The 18,816-nt window shown below is 49.3% G+C and overlaps 1 protein-coding gene across 1 annotated transcript; it reads right to left on the reverse strand.

The window, feature by feature from the left end:
• Positions 1-1,278: 1,278 nt before the first annotated feature.
• LOC119375795 (tubulin beta chain) lies at positions 1,279-17,455 on the reverse strand. Its single transcript, XM_037645906.2, has 7 exons — positions 17,296-17,455; positions 11,860-11,968; positions 5,765-5,875; positions 3,855-4,099; positions 2,416-2,615; positions 1,596-2,032; positions 1,279-1,509 (listed from the first exon to the last, which is right to left on the reverse strand). The coding sequence occupies exons 1-7, from the start codon at positions 17,350-17,352 to the stop codon at positions 1,328-1,330; spliced, it is 1,341 nt and encodes a 446-aa protein (XP_037501834.1). The 5' UTR covers positions 17,353-17,455; the 3' UTR covers positions 1,279-1,327.
• Between the last annotated feature and the right edge of the window lie 1,361 nt (positions 17,456-18,816).

Genomic DNA, 18,816 nt, shown 5'->3' on the forward strand with positions numbered 1-18,816 from the left:
TCCCCTATGGGCTCTTGGATTGGACAGAATATCTATCCCTCGTCCTGGGTTCCACGTACGGTGAGCAGCAACTTCAGTACGGTGAGCAGCAATGCATTCTGAAACGAGGTACTAACTATTATGTTCGAAAGCTCGCTATTTTTTACCTTTCTTTTCTTTCGCTTACTGTCGGCCCCTCGACAGCTTGTCGTGTCCATATTTCACAGTGCATTATGGGGCGGGGAGACGTCACGGGGTTTCTCATAAATATTTACCGTGTAGCAAAGCTCAAGCGCCAAAGATGGCATGCGATAACAAATTAAGACAGGCGAGCAAAGTAGATCTATAGGAGGTTGACTGGAAATGAGGTCATCGCACTACAGCAGCATATGAAGCAGAATGTCATATATACGTACACCTGAAAGAAAGAGGGAAGCGAAAACGTCTCACAGGAAACAATGAACTTTTGGAACCCTTGGTTTTTGTTTGTTTTTTTTTCATACAAATCCTTGCTCCATAGTCCGGGACTATCTTACTGATACCAATCAAATAAGATGCTAGCAGTCATTTTTTGTTTGCTTCGTTCTTTAAATCTCTATTCGCGTATATAAAATGTTTGCCTGTATAAGATATGCCTTCCAAGTCGTTAGTTCACCTCGCCTTCTTTCTATGGTGGTGACCAGAGGCGTAGCCAGAAATTTTTTTTCTCGGGGGGGGGGGGCACCTCCTTGATTTGAAGTGGAGGCCGGGCAGGCGGATGTGGTCAAGTGTTATTTTGTGCTCTGTATGCTAAAGCAAGAAAAAATTTGGGGGAGGGAGGGGGGTGCACGGGCCCGGTGTGTCCTCCCCCCCTCCCTGGCTACGCCACTGGTGGTAACCCTTTCTATCCGGTACTGGAGGTATGTCACAGGCCTTCAGGCCAACATTTCACTCCTTCATTGTTGACTATAATTTATCTGGGCATGTGCGAATCACCTGCACCAAAATTTGGTGCAGCTATACGAAATTCAATTTTACCTTTTTTAAAAGAGATGCCCCAAAAGCCGCTCGGTCTAGTAGCGTCAATTCGTGAGCGCGTGTTGTCTCGTTGACTCACGGCGCCTATCAGCGACAACGCGTATTCATGTATATAAATGTGCTCATTGCACTTGGTGCTCAATGCACCAAGCGTAGGCAGTTTGCGACATTCGTTATGGACCTGTGCAATAACTGACGCGCCGTATTTCGCAACGCCAGGCGCATTTATGGCAATATCGAATAATGCACACCAGTTAGCTGGCTTGCCTAATATAGTATATCATTTATTTTTCAGACATCTCCAATTCTACAATCCAGCGGTGATAGTCATTTAAGCGGTGTCGGCAAGGGCGTCTTCGTCGTCGAACTCTCCCTCGTCGTCGGCCGTGGCCTCCTGGTACTGCTGGTACTCGGACACCAGGTCGTTCATGTTCGATTCGGCCTCCGTGAACTCCATCTCGTCCATGCCTTCCCCAGTGTACCAGTGAAGGAAGGCCTTACGACGGAACATGGCTGTATTGAAAAACAGCAGAAGCATTAAATGAGGAGCGTGAATACCACCAAAACGCTAGGTGTGCTCGAAAAAAAATTGAACTGACCAGTAAATTGTTCGGAGATCCGCTTGAAGAGCTCCTGGATGGCGGTGCTGTTGCCGATAAACGTCGCTGACATCTTGAGACCGCGGGGCGGAATGTCACAGACGGCAGTCTTGACGTTGTTCGGGATCCACTCGACAAAGTAGCTCGAGTTCTTGTTCTGCACGTTGAGCATCTGCTCGTCGACCTCCTTCATACTCATGCGACCACGGAAAATGGTGGCTACTGTGAGGTAGCGGCCGTGGCGCGGGTCGCAGGCAGCCATCATGTTCTTTGCATCGAACATCTGCTGTGTCAGTTCTGGCACAGTCAGCGCTCTGTACTGCTGGCTTCCTCGCGACGTCAGTGGTGCGAAGCCAGGCATGAAGAAGTGGAGACGTGGGAAGGGCACCATGTTCACAGCGAGTTTGCGCAGATCAGCGTTCAGCTGGCCGGGAAACCTGCAAAGATTTCATACTCGTGACTGGAAAGTTTTGGAGCGTGTCACGTTGCGAAATTCAGAGAAAACGAGAAATTGTGAGAATTGTGAGACCCACATCTTATGCGGAGCATGGTACCGATGTCCCCGTGGCATTAGTGATTCTTGTTTCGACGTAGAATCATCGGTTCGCATTTTTACAACGACACACTTCGCCTTAGCGTGGATTATACAGTAGATCAGAACAATGCCCTTTTGGCCTCCGCCTTTTGTTGAACTTTGTCTCACGATGACACGGTTTTTTATCCCTCACTACTATCTGAGTGCTCTCGGTTGTCTGATCTCACATTGGCATGACTGCACTGTTTGAACTACGAGCTCTGTAGAAAACAAGCAGCTCATTACCTAAGACACGTGGTGACTCCGGACATTGTGACAGAAACCAGATGGTTGAGATCTCCGTATGTAGGAGTGGTGAGCTTGAGGGTTCGGAAGCAGATGTCGTACAGTGCCTCGTTGTCGATGCAGTAGGTCTCGTCGGTGTTCTCCACCAGCTGGTGCACCGACAGGGTGGCATTGTACGGCTCGACGACGGTGTCGGAGACCTGCGGGGCAAGCAGAGTGCGGTTGTCTCTAGCAACAGTATAGGTAAAATAATCCATAGAATCCTCATTATAACCAATCCATAGCAAGTGTTTGTTGTTTGCGTACTTCATGCACCATCTTCGTGCTAAGGTTCTCTCGTACGCGTGCGCTTGCATGTTCGTTTTCGCCCTTTATCCTGGAACATGTATCCAGGCTGGGGAGAGGTCCACACCAGGCGCCGTCTCCCCTCCCGCCTCTTGAAATTTTCATACACCGGGTTTACGGGACAACGATGTCATGCTTAATTGTTACCGCGGAAACAAAACCATCCAACGCAAACGGGCGCGCGGTCACTCCGACGGGACAGGACGCGACCTCCATACGACACGTGCGACAGCAGCCTACCAATCGCCTGGACAAGAATGACTAACTGCGCCACGAAGCTTACGTATTTGCATATGCGGCCAGTCAATTATCCCATTCTTGTTAACTGAGTGCGCGGCGCCCAGAGCTACGCCATTTACGTCTATGAGCACTCAGGCAATACAGCCATATTTTTTCCGTGCGTCAACAAAAAAGGGAATGCGCCACATATATTGGGCCAACCCCACCACTCGCAACCGGTCCACTAGAAATGAAGAAGGAAACACCCGGGCAGTAAACACCAAAGAAGATCGTGCACGAAACGCCAAGCGCATGCGGCAAGCCACACAAGACGACGCATGCCGCGAAACGGAGAAAGCGGCAAACAGACGCAAGTACCACGCTGCTCAAATGGAAAACTTCAACGGAGCGTACGCTAAGTTCGAAAGGGACTTTCTGCACAGGCATTTAGCATTAAGCCGCAGGATGTGTGATCGGCTATGATTCGAAATACTGTGTCACATCTGTGCCGTGTGCTAAACAGCTTCGCTGGTCATCCGCCTTCGCACAGTGGAACGGCTCACATGTACTTTGCAAAAAGGTGCTGATTTGATTTGCACCTGTTTAATGTTTGCTGCTAGAGCCGGTGTCACACGGTCACTTTTGATCGCGATCTGGCCTGATCCGGATCAAATTTCTCGATCGTGATCGGCTCTCTTACGCAAGCTGCAGAAGGGAACCAATCGCTGGTGAGAAATTTGATCCCTGTCGGGCTTAATCGCGATTAGCAGTGCACTGCGTAACACCGATACTAGACGCGGTAGTGATAGCTTGTGCAGTATGCATGCCTGAAGGCAGGCGTCATGTAGTGTGGACGCTCACACGACCCTACGAACCTTCGGGGAAGGCATGACGCTGAATGTGTTCATGATGCGGTCTGGATACTCCTCCCGGATCTTGGAGATCAGCAGCGTGCCCATTCCGGAGCCCGTGCCGCCGCCCAGTGAGTGTGCCAGCTGGAATCCCTGCAGGCAGTCGCAGCTCTCGGCCTCTTTGCGTACCACGTCCAGGACTGAGTCGACCAGTTCGGCGCCCTCTGTGTAGTGGCCCTTGGCCCAATTGTTGCCCGCGCCGCTCTGACCTGCACGCATCGTGTCGGGAGCTCCATTCAATTCGCAGACTCGGCAGAGAAGGAGTGCCATTGTCGAGCTGATCTATAAATGGTTATCCAGCAAGTGCCTATGTATGTCAAGTGTCTTCACGTCATAATATATCGGCTACTTATGATGCCGCAGTGAAAGAGGGGAGGTTGTAAAAAACGGTATCGCCATGTCTTGCCTTAAATCAGCCCTCACCAAGTCGTGTGAGCACAAAATGAGTGCTTTAACGCACAGGTTACGCGTCTTTTAGATGTAGGGTATCCTCGTGATGCAGTGGCCACGGTCGCTGAACGTTTAAAGAAGTCTATTGTGTTAAGTCCGAGCATGGTTGCAGAAAGCGATAAGAAGAAACGTGTCGTAGGTATACCGTACATTCATTGCGTGTCTCACAGGCTAAAGAAAGTAGGAAGTAGATACGGCGTTAATGTTGTTTTCACGGCTGCCAATAAGCTAGGTAAGATTTGCGCCGCTGTGCAGAGGAAGAATGAGCGAGTAAAAGACAAGAAGCGGACCGATATTTGTTTCGTAAAACACACCAACAAATTCACTGATTGCCGTACGAGTGTGGTGTATACGGTCCCTTTCAGCTGCGGTCGCTTCTACGTAGGACAAACGGGCCGGTGCATAAACCAGAGATTGTTGGAACATAAGAGATCGCTAACAGGAGGCTCACCTTCTAATCTATCTTTACATTGTCGAGATTGTAAGTGCACGCCAAAATTCGATGAATGCGCAGTGTTGTACCGTCATAGAAATGAAGAAACGCGCCTGATGATAGAAGCATGGCATATCGAGAATAGTGGTAGCGCATGCGTGAGCCAACCGTCGATTAACTTGCATAAAGATGAAATCAAATGCCTTAACAGTTATCTTCAACGTAGACCGCCACGCGTGCCGGATTGATAGGTTCGCCTGTTACATGGGCATGCGCAGATAAGTTTTCGTGCCTTCTTTCTTTTCAGCCGTTGTGCGTCTCTTCAGTTGTTAGTCGGCGTTTGTGGTGTCCTGACTTCTTTCTTGTGTCCTTGTTTGCACGCCCTGTCTTTTTAGAATGAGTGTTTAAACATTCATAAAAACGCTTCTCAGATCTTAAAAATGCTTGTTAATAGGGAGTTCCAAGAGCCATACACTGCATGGGCACGTCCACCGGATTAAATTCAGTGCTGCCAGATAATATTTTCATATGCAATATGACATAATTCGAAAAAGATGAATTCACTGTGGGTGCACCCGTGATAGAACTTGCACTATCTGGAAGAAGGCGAAAATTTGTTCACGTGAATGCATAGAAATTATGTATGAGTGAGTTTGCTCCTTCTATACGCATGCACTTGTGCAAGTAGAAAATGAGGGAGGAGGAGCACGGTGTGCGTCTTGCACGCAGCTAACAGGACGTTTCCACGCTAGATCATGACGTATGAAGGGTCTAAGAAGATTTTCACTGTTTCCCTCGTAGTTTTATGGTCACGCCATTGAACAAAAACAAAACTGCGACGCGCGTGCATGCAGCCGGTGACTCGTACGCGCGTACAGTCAAATACGTCCAACCGAAGGCGCGTATATAGTTCTTAAGCCTTCTTGACACCGTTTGCCAGTATAACGCGCAACCACCGACATACGTGCATACATTTAAAAGCAGTACATACCAAATATAAAGTTATCGGGCCTGAACAGCTGTCCGAATGGTCCTGATCTGACGGAGTCCATGGTTCCTGGCTCCAAGTCCAGGAGAATGGCGCGGGGCACATACTTGCCACCTGAAAAAATAAAAGGAAAACATTCAGCGCCCGCTCTACAGTTATGGAATTTCCTAACGTCATGGAATTTTCCTAACTGTTCGCGGCTTTAGGTGTGAACTTTTGACGCTGTCTGCTCGGGGACATATAAAAACAATTTCTAGCAGGCAGTTTGCTTGAATACACAGATCACATAGTTAGGCTTTTTGAACCGAAAGTAACCTCCGCGGATTGCTGTCCGAGTTGTTTGATTTTTCGGAAAGTAAAAAATTCTGGGGTTTTACGTGCCAAAACTACAATGTAACTATGAGGCACAACGGGGGACTCCGAATTTATTTGGATCACCTGGCATTCTTTAACGTGCACTTAAATCTAAGCATACAGGCGTTTTTGCATTTCGCTCCCATTCGAAATGCGGCCGCCGCGGCCGGTAATCGAGCCAGCGTTAACATACGACGGCGGCTTCGAGGAGTAATGAACCATGGCAGGAACACTGCCAAGACCGCAACACGACAACGCCAGACTCAAAAGATAAAATAGGCACAAGCTCCAACTTTGCGCCTATATTATCCTTCGCTTTGCAAAACGCTGGTCACATCACCGAAACCTAAACTATAGGCGTGAACAAACTTTCCGTAAGCACTCATGCCCGCGCAACACTTCAGAGACTACCTGCACCTACGGCATGTCACCAACATTACAGATAGCCATCCCGTAACGACGATGACGCTTACATGTGGTACCGGACAAAACTACCAACCTCGGTGCTTCAGAAATGACCGTTTTCAAACTATAAACTGATTGGCTATTCTCGAGCTATAGACACGGGTCTGCCTCCGTCCCGCATTTTGTTTTCTTTTTTTAAGTTAAATAAAGTTATTCCATTCCATTCAATTGTCTTGTTCGATACCGATGCAGTTTGTCGCTGCTGCTTGCCTGGGTGCAGAGGGGTATACGTCAGCGGTTCGTTTTCTTTTTTTTTTCTTTTGTTTCTCAGTGGATAAATACATCGGGGTTCTGCTTGGAACACGTATAAGCTCTCACAGTAGCAACTTTAGCCTATAACCGGCGCGCATGAGATGGCGCCGCGCACCATGCGAGTATAGTTATGAGCCGCTTCGCTGTAAACAACGGGAGCTAATCCGCTTGGTTCCGCCTTTTGACCCAGTGACACACTTCCACGGGCGGAGAAGCGAGGAGTGGCAGCGTCCAGCGGCCGCGCTGGCCGGCTCAGCACCACCGACAGCAGGTGCATCACGCGCGTTCCAAAACGCGCCTCCTCTTCGACCGTATGCGCGCAGAAAACAAAGATGTGCGCGGCTACCGCGGTGGTTGCACGTTGGAAGGTGCGCCGGACAACGCGTGGCAAACCTGTTTCCTCTTTAGGCCCCTGGCCCGCGCAGAGAAGTGACCGGATCGGCCCACATCGGAAAGACGCGGGGCCAGGGCACGTCACCTGTAGCGAACGAGCGAGGACAGGGCCCGGTCGGCGTCCTTTTATGGCGACGACGGCCCAGCCTACTACTAGGTCGGACGCCTCCACTCGTGGTCCACGCACGCGCCCACTCCCACGCGCGGCCTCGTGCCAATGCGGCGCGGAACAAACTAGTAGACGGCGTGCAGTCACCTCTCGTTGGAAGGACAGCCGAGTACGCGTGTATGCGCTGCCTCTTTTCGGGCACGAAGCAAATCAAAATAATCGCAACAAATGGCGCAGAAATGTCAATAGTAACGAATCTGAGAGACATACAGTAGGAATGAAAACTACTTAAGCAGCAAGGGGCGGTCGATTTAGAACAGAATTATACGCTAATGAGCATTTATTACATCATCCACAATTAAGCGTGCAGCCCTTATTTGCACACACATGCACAGCTGTTATTCACACTATCTACATTCCCAATTATTGCACGATAGCGCTCTGGATTTGAGACTGAAGAGTCCTCGATTTTTTAAAGCTAATTAATCGCCGCATTCATCCTGATAACAACACTTTCTTTATCTTTCTTTACGCTCTTTCCCCAAAGCTGAGTCGCAAGTGAGAACTCTGACTCAGGCCGACCTCTCAGTTTTTTCTACCAGAAAAATGTCCCCCCCCCCCCTCTCTCTCTCTTTCTATTTACAATGAGCGAGAACCAAAGGCGAAATAAAGTTCAACTTTTACAGATCCGTAATTGTCACTCTTTTCTATATAGCCAGGGGCGGCGCCAGTGGGGGGTTTGGGGGGGCTGAAGCCCCCCCAAAATTTCCGCCTGCCCCCCCTTTGCCCCCCAAAAGCAAGCATAGTCAAAATACAATGCATATGTTCCCAGCCTCCCTGCCCCCCTGAAGGAACCCACTTGTCGTGGGTGCCCCCCCAGTAATACAATCCTGGCGCCGCCCCTGTATATAGCATGTGTGTGCCACCCACGAGTCCACCGCGTAATGTCACCACGCAACACGTTCTCTGTGCACGACTTTGGGATGAGAGGAAAAGTTGCACTTGAGGCTTTTTAACCGCTGTTGCGATTACACTTTCTAGGACGCGTCACCGCCTCTTCTATGTGGTCCCGTTACAATTATCATGCATAAGCTCTATGGCTATCCCACTGTTGCGCGCTACCAACTTCTACTCTGCAACCGTACCACCGTAGAACGTTTGACGTGACTACGAACAGATCACTGAGCACCGACGCAACGCTAAGGCACCAGTACATTCGTGGCAGGAGCTACCATTTATTTGTTCATTCGAAACATTGTACCAACCGAGACTGCGTGATGGTGTCTAAGCACGGCACTCGCTACAGTGGCTCAGTGATTGTGGCTTCCTGCTGCATGATCATATCACCGGATGGTGGGTTCAGACCTCATCAATAAATAAATCATTCCGTCATCTGAACGACACACTTTGAACAAAATTTCGGAAGTCTGACTGCCTATGCGACCTCAGCAACGCCAATGCGATGCTGTACCTGGCACCGTACTATCTGTTCGGGCTCTAATGGAATGGCGCGTGAGAATGCTGCACCGAGCGTAACCCTCCGCGTAGCCCTCCACTGCAGAAGACACGACGGGTGAGACAGCTGATGGCGCAGGAGACGAACACAAGAGAGAGCTCTAATGAATGCTTGGTCGACAGGCCGCTGTGTCTGCGCACAAGTCCATCGGCGCCCACATCCCCCCCCCCCTTCGCATCCCCCCACAGAGACCGCGACTTCACGGACGACCAAGCTCGGAAGTGGCGCGCACGTTCTCAGACCCCTCATCCTTCCTTACGGTCTCGTAAAACTGAAACTTGAAGCCGCAAAATAAAAAGCGAAGATGAACCTGATCTTCTATGGAACGGGTGTAAGAAAAAAAAAAAGAATGGAGAGGAGAGAAAATACCGGCCCGTGAACTCGGAAATTCTCCGGTGCTGGTACAGTGTAGTGCTGGTTTGACGGCTGACGCACTCGCCAGCGTAATGGACGAACGAGACTGCGTGAACTTGGCCCACTCGGACTCACGGCGGCGAACACAAAAGAGGGCGGCCAGTGCGGAACAGGATGCGCACGTCATTAAGCCTGGTCGTTACACCCGCGGCCCGACTGACTCGCCTGGCTCGGCCAGTTGTTTTTACTGTTGAGATGATTCGGCGCAGTGTGGGAGGGAGCCTTCGTGTCGCATGGACTTTGCGAAGAAAGGAAAGAAATGTCGCTTCGAGGGAGCACGCGAATTTGTAACCGTATTTGTTTTCTTAGGTCTTTAGCCGTGCGTTCACCGCAGGTGTAAGGACCGTATGGCGTAGGCTCGCGCGGGAAGGCCGCCCCAACGGTGTTCGCAGTTGAGCCAGTTTCGGAAATTTGTAAAAACAACTGCGCATATAAATTATACCTACATGCACCGTGGTTACCCTTTACGACGACAATTCCGTCTTTTTTGTGCTCAAGCACCCCCGGAGTCTAAGCGCCCACCCTTGCCACCACTCCCCAATCTCTACAAACGAAAAACTGAAACTAGAAAAGAAAGTGTACGCGAATGTAGAGCACACCTTTAGCGATTCGACGTCCAAGCATCTCTCTAGCGGTCCAAGCATCTCAACCGCGTATTGGGAACAGTATAGCGTGTCGCTAATAGCAGCTGAGGGATTTACAAAGGAGCTGCTATTGAATATTGAACGCCTTTCATATAAATCGGCAGCTTGTGTGAGAGACTGCGAAGAGGCAAGGTCATTAAGGTGTAGGAGGTCAGTGGTTTATCTTGCAAAACATTAGATTATTTGTAACGTATAATGGATTTAGAGTGCTGTATAATCAAGTTCCCGCGTTCCTTCTAAGACGCAAAATAAAAGGGGATGAGGGAAGATGTTTCCAAGGTCAGTGAACTAAGGCACGATCTTGAAAGAGTGCGTGTTTGTAAACAAACGGTAACTGCGTGGAAAAGCACGTGCAAGCAAAAACGGCAGACGATTGTGATAACACTAGGCTTCTTTCTCTTTTAGCACCTTGAAGGATCATTTTGACCAAGTAGCATCTGAAAGCTTGCTCCGAAGTATTAATTTGATCTTTCGAGGAAAATCGTGCCAGCGGTATGTTTGATGCATTTTTTTTGCCTTCATTAAATTATTTATATATTACGTGAGGACATCATACTAAAACCGACAATAGGGCCACCGCATATTCGCGTTGTTGCGATGTGCAGTTTGTCTATAGGGCGACGAATTTTATCGATCGACCATGGTCGACGTATCGTGTAAACTGTTGAGCTTGCCGATACGATGGACACGCCGCGGAGTCTAATCTGACGTGCAGTACGTAGGATAGGAAACCTACACACACACGCCACTCCGAAATAGGTTAGAACACGAATAGATGACTGCATCTACGGAGGAGACGTGTTTAATAACACTGCACATATAGTGTATGGACTTGTTGAATGCGATTTATCGGTACGACTATATAGTCGCCTATAGGTCGAATCGCATGAGGATTATAGAAAGGGCAAGGAAATTTGGACGTCTTTTCGAAATTATTTTGTCCCGGTATTCCGATAAACGCAGTCCACGGGAATTATTTTTCAGGTACGTATACACATGAGATAGAAGATATTATTTTTACATGCACCATCTGCGTGTGATGTGCAGATGGCGCACGGGTCGCCGATAAGCATTCCGCGTTTGTTGAGTGCGCTGGTTGAGAACGCGCTCCGTGCAACGTCACAGGCCCTGAGCAATGTGGAGCCGCCTTTCAATCCCACCGTCACGCACAAAAAAAAAAGAGAAAGAGAGAGAGAAAGAGGAACGTCCGTCTGCACAAGACACAGAGAGTCCACTGCAGCTAATGACGATCGATGTCTTCATTACCAACTATAGTATGCCGTTGCCGCCGCCTGGCAACCACCAGAAGTCGCATCAGAGGACAGAAACTCCGACGTGTCTGAATGCGCACTGACATCCACACCAAGTCTTTGTGTACTGACTCTTTCCGTGTTTTTTGAGGAGGCGCGCCTTTTTCCTTCTTTCGTCTTCTTGTGGGGATGGGGAGGCATAAATATTTTTCCTTTCCGAATGCTCTCCATCCGCGCTGGCCCTGCATCCCTCGCCATTGCATCAGCTAATTATAATCTTTCCTCACTTTTTTATCCGTATGGGTATGCTCATTCTGGTATACTCTAAAGCGACCACCGGTTGTCTGCTCAACGCAGCCCACGTCCTGCCCGAGTTAATCTTCAATTTCCGTCACTCTCCTCTATTTCTCCACTCTACACGCTCGCACGTGACTTCCACACATGACTCACACACACACGAGATTCAACGGGAGCTAAAAGGTGCCCCCTCCGTCGCGCGCGGTCATGCGCGCAAGCACGTCACCCTGGATTGAGCCGAACGGGCAAGCAGCGCTTTGCCGACACGCAGCACGGCGGCGGCACGTGAGCCCTGTTGCAGGGGCAGCTCAGGGCGCACTACTCGCATGGCGCGCGCTTCGGACGGCCGAACGTCCGGGGCGAGCCACGAGGCGTGGCGAGTTAGCCGCCCGGCGGTCACTGACCGCTGGCCTCGTTGTAGTAGACATTGATCCTCTCGAGCTGCAGGTCCGAGTCTCCGTGGTAGCTCCCAGTGGGGTCGATGCCGTGCTCGTCCGAGATCACCTCCCAGAACTGCGGAAAGATGAATTTGATTGAGATGCAGAATGCAACTTACGTAAGTGCACGAAGCTCTACAGCCCCCGTGGCAACGAAGCTGCGCATTCGAGCGGGCCGGCGTGTGCCTGGACTCCGAGAAGATGATAGAGCGATACGTGGACGCAAAATGGCGCCGGCCGCTTCTCTCGCGTGATAACTTCAGCAGCCCTTAGCTGAACCATATCGTGGACCAAAATGGGGTGCTAACTTCTACCGTGCAGCAACAACTTTTATGGAAACTGTCGCCATTAAAATCTTCCCGCGTTCACCAGGGTTCATAACCTCAAGGTCGGGGAGTATTATTTCTTATTGCATGACCCGACAGAAGTAAATTTTTGATCGACTAAGGTGTACGCTGCAAAAGGAACTACCACATAGCTACAAGTGAAAACCCGCTAAAATCAAACAATGACAAAAGAAACCGCCGGTGCACAGAAACGTTTGCGGTATAGTCCGGGACACCTCGCTAGGTGCGGCTTCAAGATTCTCTATGAAAGAGGAGGGCGGCGGCGGCGGCGAGGTTGGCTCAGAAAATGACTGTCTCTTTCCTTTGGGGTGCGTATACGAGAGCACTTTGTCACTACTTGGCATTACGTGATAGAAGGTGGGGGGTGCGACAGAGGTTGTGGGGGGGGGGGGGGCGGTGCTGTGGCAGGAGAAAATAGAGGGGAGAGTCGGTCGCCCCGGAGTGCATCCTCTCACGCAACCATCCCCCTCGAAAATCTGCACGCACATAAGACAATGCGTACAGATGCACCAGCCAATAGGTTCGCTCATTTCCGTCGCATTAAGGAGAGGACAAAATTATATCAATATCGGTGTCTCTCTCGAAATATGTTTCGGAATGCTAAATATAGTGTTTTCCATCTGTCCTTACATGTAATTTAATTTTTTTTCATCTGTTCGGCCGCGGTAATATTCAGGTGTGTAAACGAGACGTAAGATGTACAATTACTATGCCCGTGGTCCGCCACTAAGCTCAACCCCCTTCCCCCTGCCAACACACACACACACACACACACACACACACACACACACACACACACACACACACACACACACACACACACACACACACACACACACACAAAATCACTATAACCCATATTCCCCACCACCCTTTCGTTTACCGGAACAATGAAACCTGCTTGTCTACCTAGATTTTTAAATATATATGCAAGGCGCGCTAATGTGAACGCAGCAGTATGCACTGCAGTGTTTACAGTGGATGATGTACCGACATACAAATGCCAATGGTATAAACTGTTACAGTTTTTGCCTAAAATGTTCCTACACCTCCTCGATTCTGTCCATGACCACCACCTGAAAGCCAAGCTTTCACATATCCAGTTGCGCCCGCATCGCGGGTAATGAGATTGACGAGAGGACAATCGTCGGAAAAACAGGGGCCCGTGTATTGCAAATGGGCAACGTGTTTGCGTTGCCTCGGCAACGAAATGCATCAACGCTGCGTGAGCAAAACTCATCGTACGTGGCCAGCGGGCTCCGGTCAGCTACCTCGGGTCTATACAGGCCGCACGTGAGCAGGCAGCCGTTACGGGACTGCAACGTCCCGCGGGAATCGCATAACGAAACGCTGCTCCTTTTGGGCCAGCATGCATCTATTATTAGACTGCCTACAGAGGAGTAAGCCGGTTTATCAAGCTAAGTGTCATTGTTCACAAGGGACGAAGGCAATCCAGCGTTTCTTTCTTCTGTGTAAGCACCAAGCAGCAAGAACGCGGCGAGCAGCCACCTACATAGCCGGACATTTTGGATGGTATAACCATGACCATTAATGCGCGAGTTTCGTGTAGGGTTATCTGGCAAATGAGACACGTGAACGAGTGCTGGTAAACATCTGGTCAAGTTAACTCTGATGCTGGGGCTTTCTGTTGGCTCATCCCGAAATAAGCTGGCTGAATGTAAAACAATGCTCATTACTGCATTTTTTACGCTTTGTGTATATTCACGAATGAAGGAAGAAAATATTGATGGCTCGTTTCTTTGTTTGACACAACCTTAATGAAAAACCAGCAGGTAATGAAGCCAAGGAAGGCATAGGGGACGTTAATTGTACTGTTTTAAGTGTATTGTAGTAATTGTCATATAGATGTGAAGCAAGTAAAGTGGACGAAAAGACAACTTGCAGCCGGCAGGGACCAAACCTGCAACCTTCGGATTTATATTGCATCTACTTAAGTTTCATATCAGAATAAATGATACTGCATGATTGGCTTTCCTTTAGTTTACTAAAAATAGGGTCATGCTCCAATCTCAGTGTCCCGAAGTTTGGCCGCCGGAAAACGATCGGGTGTGGCAAGTGGCGTAACAAACAGTACCCTACATCATTCTCCATGACACATTTGATGATCCGGCCAGCAGGTGGCTCCCGCGTGGCGCATAAGGACTTTATACGTGTTATTTGGCTTCACTTACGCCTACGCGGCACGCAGAGCGGATTTCCCTTCGCTTGCTCCTTGTACGTGGGTTCAGGGACGACCGTAGGCGGAAGCATCTCCCAGTGCGGCTCCAACAAGGCTTCCATTGTCACTGCTCGCATCACTCTCAACATGGCCCGCCACAACCGCCAGGGTGTGTTCCTCTTAACCGAGTGACCTACTCCTACATATTCCTCGTGGTACCGTTCTTGCTGATTTTCTTTTAATTTAGGTTGTACCATGTCTCTCAGGTTCATCGCTCAAACCATTTTCACCATTCTATTCTATATTTTACGTATTCTACGGCGACTGTTTTAGTCCTCTTTACCACTGGCATAGTAAGAGGGGGGGGGGGGGGGGGGAATCACACACACACACAAACACACACACACACACACACATATATATATATATATATATATATATATATATATATATATGTATATATATATATATATATATATATATATATATATATATATATATATATATATATATATATATATATATATATATATATATATATATATATATATATATATATCTTATACATATATCTTATGAATCTTACCGCCGTGGTGCGGTACGATTCATAAGAAATGGTGCGGTAGGCGATAATGGAACAGCGTATCGTAGTTGCAGAGAGCAGGAGCGTAGACAGAAAGTCTATACTTTCTGTCTACGCTCCTGCTCTCTGCAACTACGATACGCTGTTCCATTAGTCTACGCTCCTGCTCTCTGCAACTACGATACGCTGTTCCATTATCGCCTACCGCACCATTTCTTATGAATCTTACCGCACCACGGCGCTCTTTATTCATCACTGGCCCATACGCAGTAAACCACTATATATTATCATCATCATCATTAGCACTCCTTCCCCCCCCCCTCCTTTACGCTGTTACGTGTTCTCTACTAGCAAATTTTAGTACGGGGCCTTGTATAACTCGCGTACTGAGCTCTCCTTTTTTTCTTCGCTGCGACAGTAAAGAAGTTATTAATTACTCAACTAAACCAAGTAGCAACCTTAGTGAATTAATTGCTCGTTTCGTGCTTTTGAAAGTCAGACACAATTCGTACTAACCTTCTTTCCAGTCAACGGTACGAACACACACGTTTCCGCTCTTTGCTCGTCTCTTCAACTTCAGCGAGGCTCTATAGCTGCACCCAGCGGCGGCGATTCTAGAACGCAGGCGTCAGAGCTACGAGACAACACGCGGTGCGCGGACAGCGGCCCTCTGCGACCGTGTTTTATTAACACGCTGGCTGGCGGAAGGTCACCGGTGGAGCGTGGCGTCTCAGCCCTCTTTTGTTTGCCGACGGCGGACCCACCATTCTTTTCCGGGAGAGCGAGACCAAACAGTCGGAGACGCTGGCGTTGCAGCATGCGAGCCATTCGGCCTCGACAATTCTGCTACGGTCGCCGTAACAAGCGCGGAAACACTGCGGGGTGCCCGCACGGCCCCGAAGAGAATTGACGCGTGGGCTGCCAAAGGCCGCTGCGCTCGGCTGCTTCGAATCAAAATGGCACTTTCTTCTCACAAACCGATGCTTTTTGTTGCGCCTTCCGAAACATTTTACGCGCTTTGTTATTGTTTTCTTTTCTTCTTTGCGCCATTTGCTACGAAAGAGACGTACGACTGGTGGGTTACATGGGCCTGCACTATTCCCTACCTTGACTGCCAATGGTGTATTGCAGCACGCTTTAGAGTAAAATACTAAAATGCATTTCGCGCAGCTCCCTTGACGCTGATGCCTCCGCATTTTACCGGAAAAGGCATCTGGCCACTGCTGCACACAACTGTAATTGGCCCTTCGGTGTCAATTACATGTCCTATGATATATCGTTCTTGCCGTGAGGCGACGTTTCAACGAAGTCTAACAAAAAGAGAGAGAGAGAGAGAGAGAAGGAAAACCAAAGAAAGAAAAAAAGAAAAGAAATATAATATCTGTGCCGCGAATATCTCTATGTAGTGCGCACAGAAGTTTACTTTGGCTGGTCCATGGCCGCTTCGGCCAGTATTACCAATATTTCTGAGACCCATAGTGGACATCACGTTGTGGAGATAGGAATGCGTTGCTTCCACGTGTTTTCATTGGACACAAGCAAATTTTGAGCTTTTCTAGGCTTGAATCAACTCTTCAGCAAAAAAAAAAAAAAAAAAAACGGCGTCTGACGGGAAGTACGCGGCATTAATGTCGACGGGATGTCTATGTGTCAGATTCGCCCTCCACACCAGGGGCGTAGCCAGGGGGAGGGGGGGTTGGGGGGGTTCAACCCCCCGCCCCCGATATTTTTCAGTTTTGCTTGCGTATATATACACGCACACATACAAACGCACGCACGAACATACATAAAGTATGGTTAAACCCCCCCCCCCCCCCCCGAAAAAAATTTCTGGCTACGCCCCTGCTCCACACTTCCATACTTTCCGTCCCTAAGACATCTGAACTTGTTTTTTTTCATCCTAATATCTGTGTTTGTCGACAATTCCTACATAAAAGATCACTCCGTGACATCACAAGACAAAAACCGCGCTCCCATAAGCGTCAGAGCGTCGTCGGCGTTCTACTGCGCGGTGACGTCACAGCGGGGGAGTGGCCGCGAGACGCGCGCCGGCGCGTGTTTCGGATCACCTCGGGGGGGGGCACTGCGAGTCTGCGCGAAAACCAAGCTACCGCGCGGTAACTTGGTTTGCACGGATTCTCGCATGAGGAAGCGCTCACAACCGACGCGGGGACGCTGGCCCGGCAGATGGGTGCCTTTCCTCTGACAGGTGGTTGGCTGGGCACCCGCGCGTCTGGCGCCGCCGGGGAAGCGAAATTCCATACTGGACACCGACATCACAGTAATTGCCTCACCTTGGCGCCGATCTGGTTTCCACACTGGCCGGCCTGGATGTGCACGATTTCTCGCATTTTGTTTCCTGTCTGTGTTGCGCTCGCCGAACGACCTGCTGTGTGTGTGTTGTCGGTCGACTAGGGTCACCCAACTGAAGCCGGCACCGCCTCCAAGTCGCGCTTTTATGCCCTCCTTTCCCGCAGGCGCGCTCAGCGGCGCCACCGTCGGCTTTCCCAAACATGGGCGTCCGCTGAGGCCGGCCGGCCCCGCAAACCGGTCCCTGGGGCCCACACACGCCGGCCGGGGCTGCGTCGCTACCTCGCTGCTCCCATAGCACGGCAATGCGCGCCCTTGTTTTTGTTTTGCCTCGGCCATAGACACAGAATGACAAACCATCAGTTGTGGGGAGCTGCTGTGCTGAATTCCCCGCGAATAAGAGAACACCGGGCCCCGACGCTCGCCTCGCTGTGCTCCTGCTGAATAGTATTGTTACAATAACACTACACATAGCTATAGCCATATAGTCGTACGAATAATATGATAGTATTCTTACTCTCCGCGGCCAGCTATTCAATATGAACTGGTAAATGGTCAAATTCATAGGAGTCAGCGGTTGCACTTTCTTTAAGGCAGGTGAAAAAGACACGAAAGCTAGGCTTCAGGCACACTGCACGTTTTCTTGATTAATTTCAATCTTTTCATGGTTGATATGTTTAAAATTAAGCCGTCCAACCATGTGCAGAAATTTCGTGCAAAAGACACGCTAACGCTAGTCAGTAGTACCATGGTCCCTTTGCCTCGGGTAAACTTTTTTTTTTCACACTAACCACCTTGCACAGTATATTTAGCCTGACCCCGATGCGGGCGCCGTGCATATGCCATGCAACACACGTGCGATGTCTATTCGCATCAAAGAATGGCGCCATGCTCTTTTCTTACACGGCTACACTCGTCAAAAGGCTCCGGCTGACTCTCGCGCGAACCTTTTCTCACTTGTAAAGAGGCGCGCGTTACTAAGCGCCGCTAACCAACTTACCTCCAGGCATGGTGCCAAACAATAGGACGGTTTCCTTTCACAGACCTTCCACGGAGAAGAGAAATAAAGAAATAGCTCTTATCTATGTATGCCGCTGTCTCGCCGAGGAGTGTTTATGTGTCAAGTTTATATTCAACGTGCGTTGGAATGTGTTGAACACGAAAGGCCATGAATACCAAGAGTCAACTGATTGTGTCCGAAAGACTCGCTCCCACCGCTAATTATGCTCAGCGCATGCAGAAAATAAGCGCGACTAAAGAGCGACAACTCGAACAGTGCACATTGGTCATTATCATATAAGTTGCCTGAATATCGTCTCTCACTGATGCGCCCTATATATATTTATTGCAGAGCTCGTGCCACGCCATTAAACAAGCTTGAGAGAGCTCCTCGCGATGCACACATGTCTGCCAGACAGTCAAACGACACTGAATTACTCTTAAGACATATTGAGAGAATTAGAAACACCCTAGAATAATCTTTCTAGATAACCTCCCAAACACAA

Source organism: Rhipicephalus sanguineus, chromosome 1 (assembly GCF_013339695.2).
Source record: "Rhipicephalus sanguineus isolate Rsan-2018 chromosome 1, BIME_Rsan_1.4, whole genome shotgun sequence".
In the NCBI taxonomy this organism is placed as follows: domain Eukaryota; kingdom Metazoa; phylum Arthropoda; class Arachnida; order Ixodida; family Ixodidae; genus Rhipicephalus; species Rhipicephalus sanguineus.

Coding starts and splice junctions, on each gene's coding strand:
- LOC119375795 (XM_037645906.2), bottom strand. CDS start 17,352: ATGCGAGAAATCGTGCACATCCAGGCCGGCCAGTGTGGAAACCAGATC. Junction 2,616..3,854: donor GCGTCATGCCTTCCCCGAAG/GTTCGTAGGGTC, acceptor CTTGCCCCGCAG/GTCTCCGACACCGTCGTCGA. Junction 1,510..1,595: donor GATCTCCGAACAATTTACTG/GTCAGTTCAATT, acceptor TTTTCAATACAG/CCATGTTCCGTCGTAAGGCC.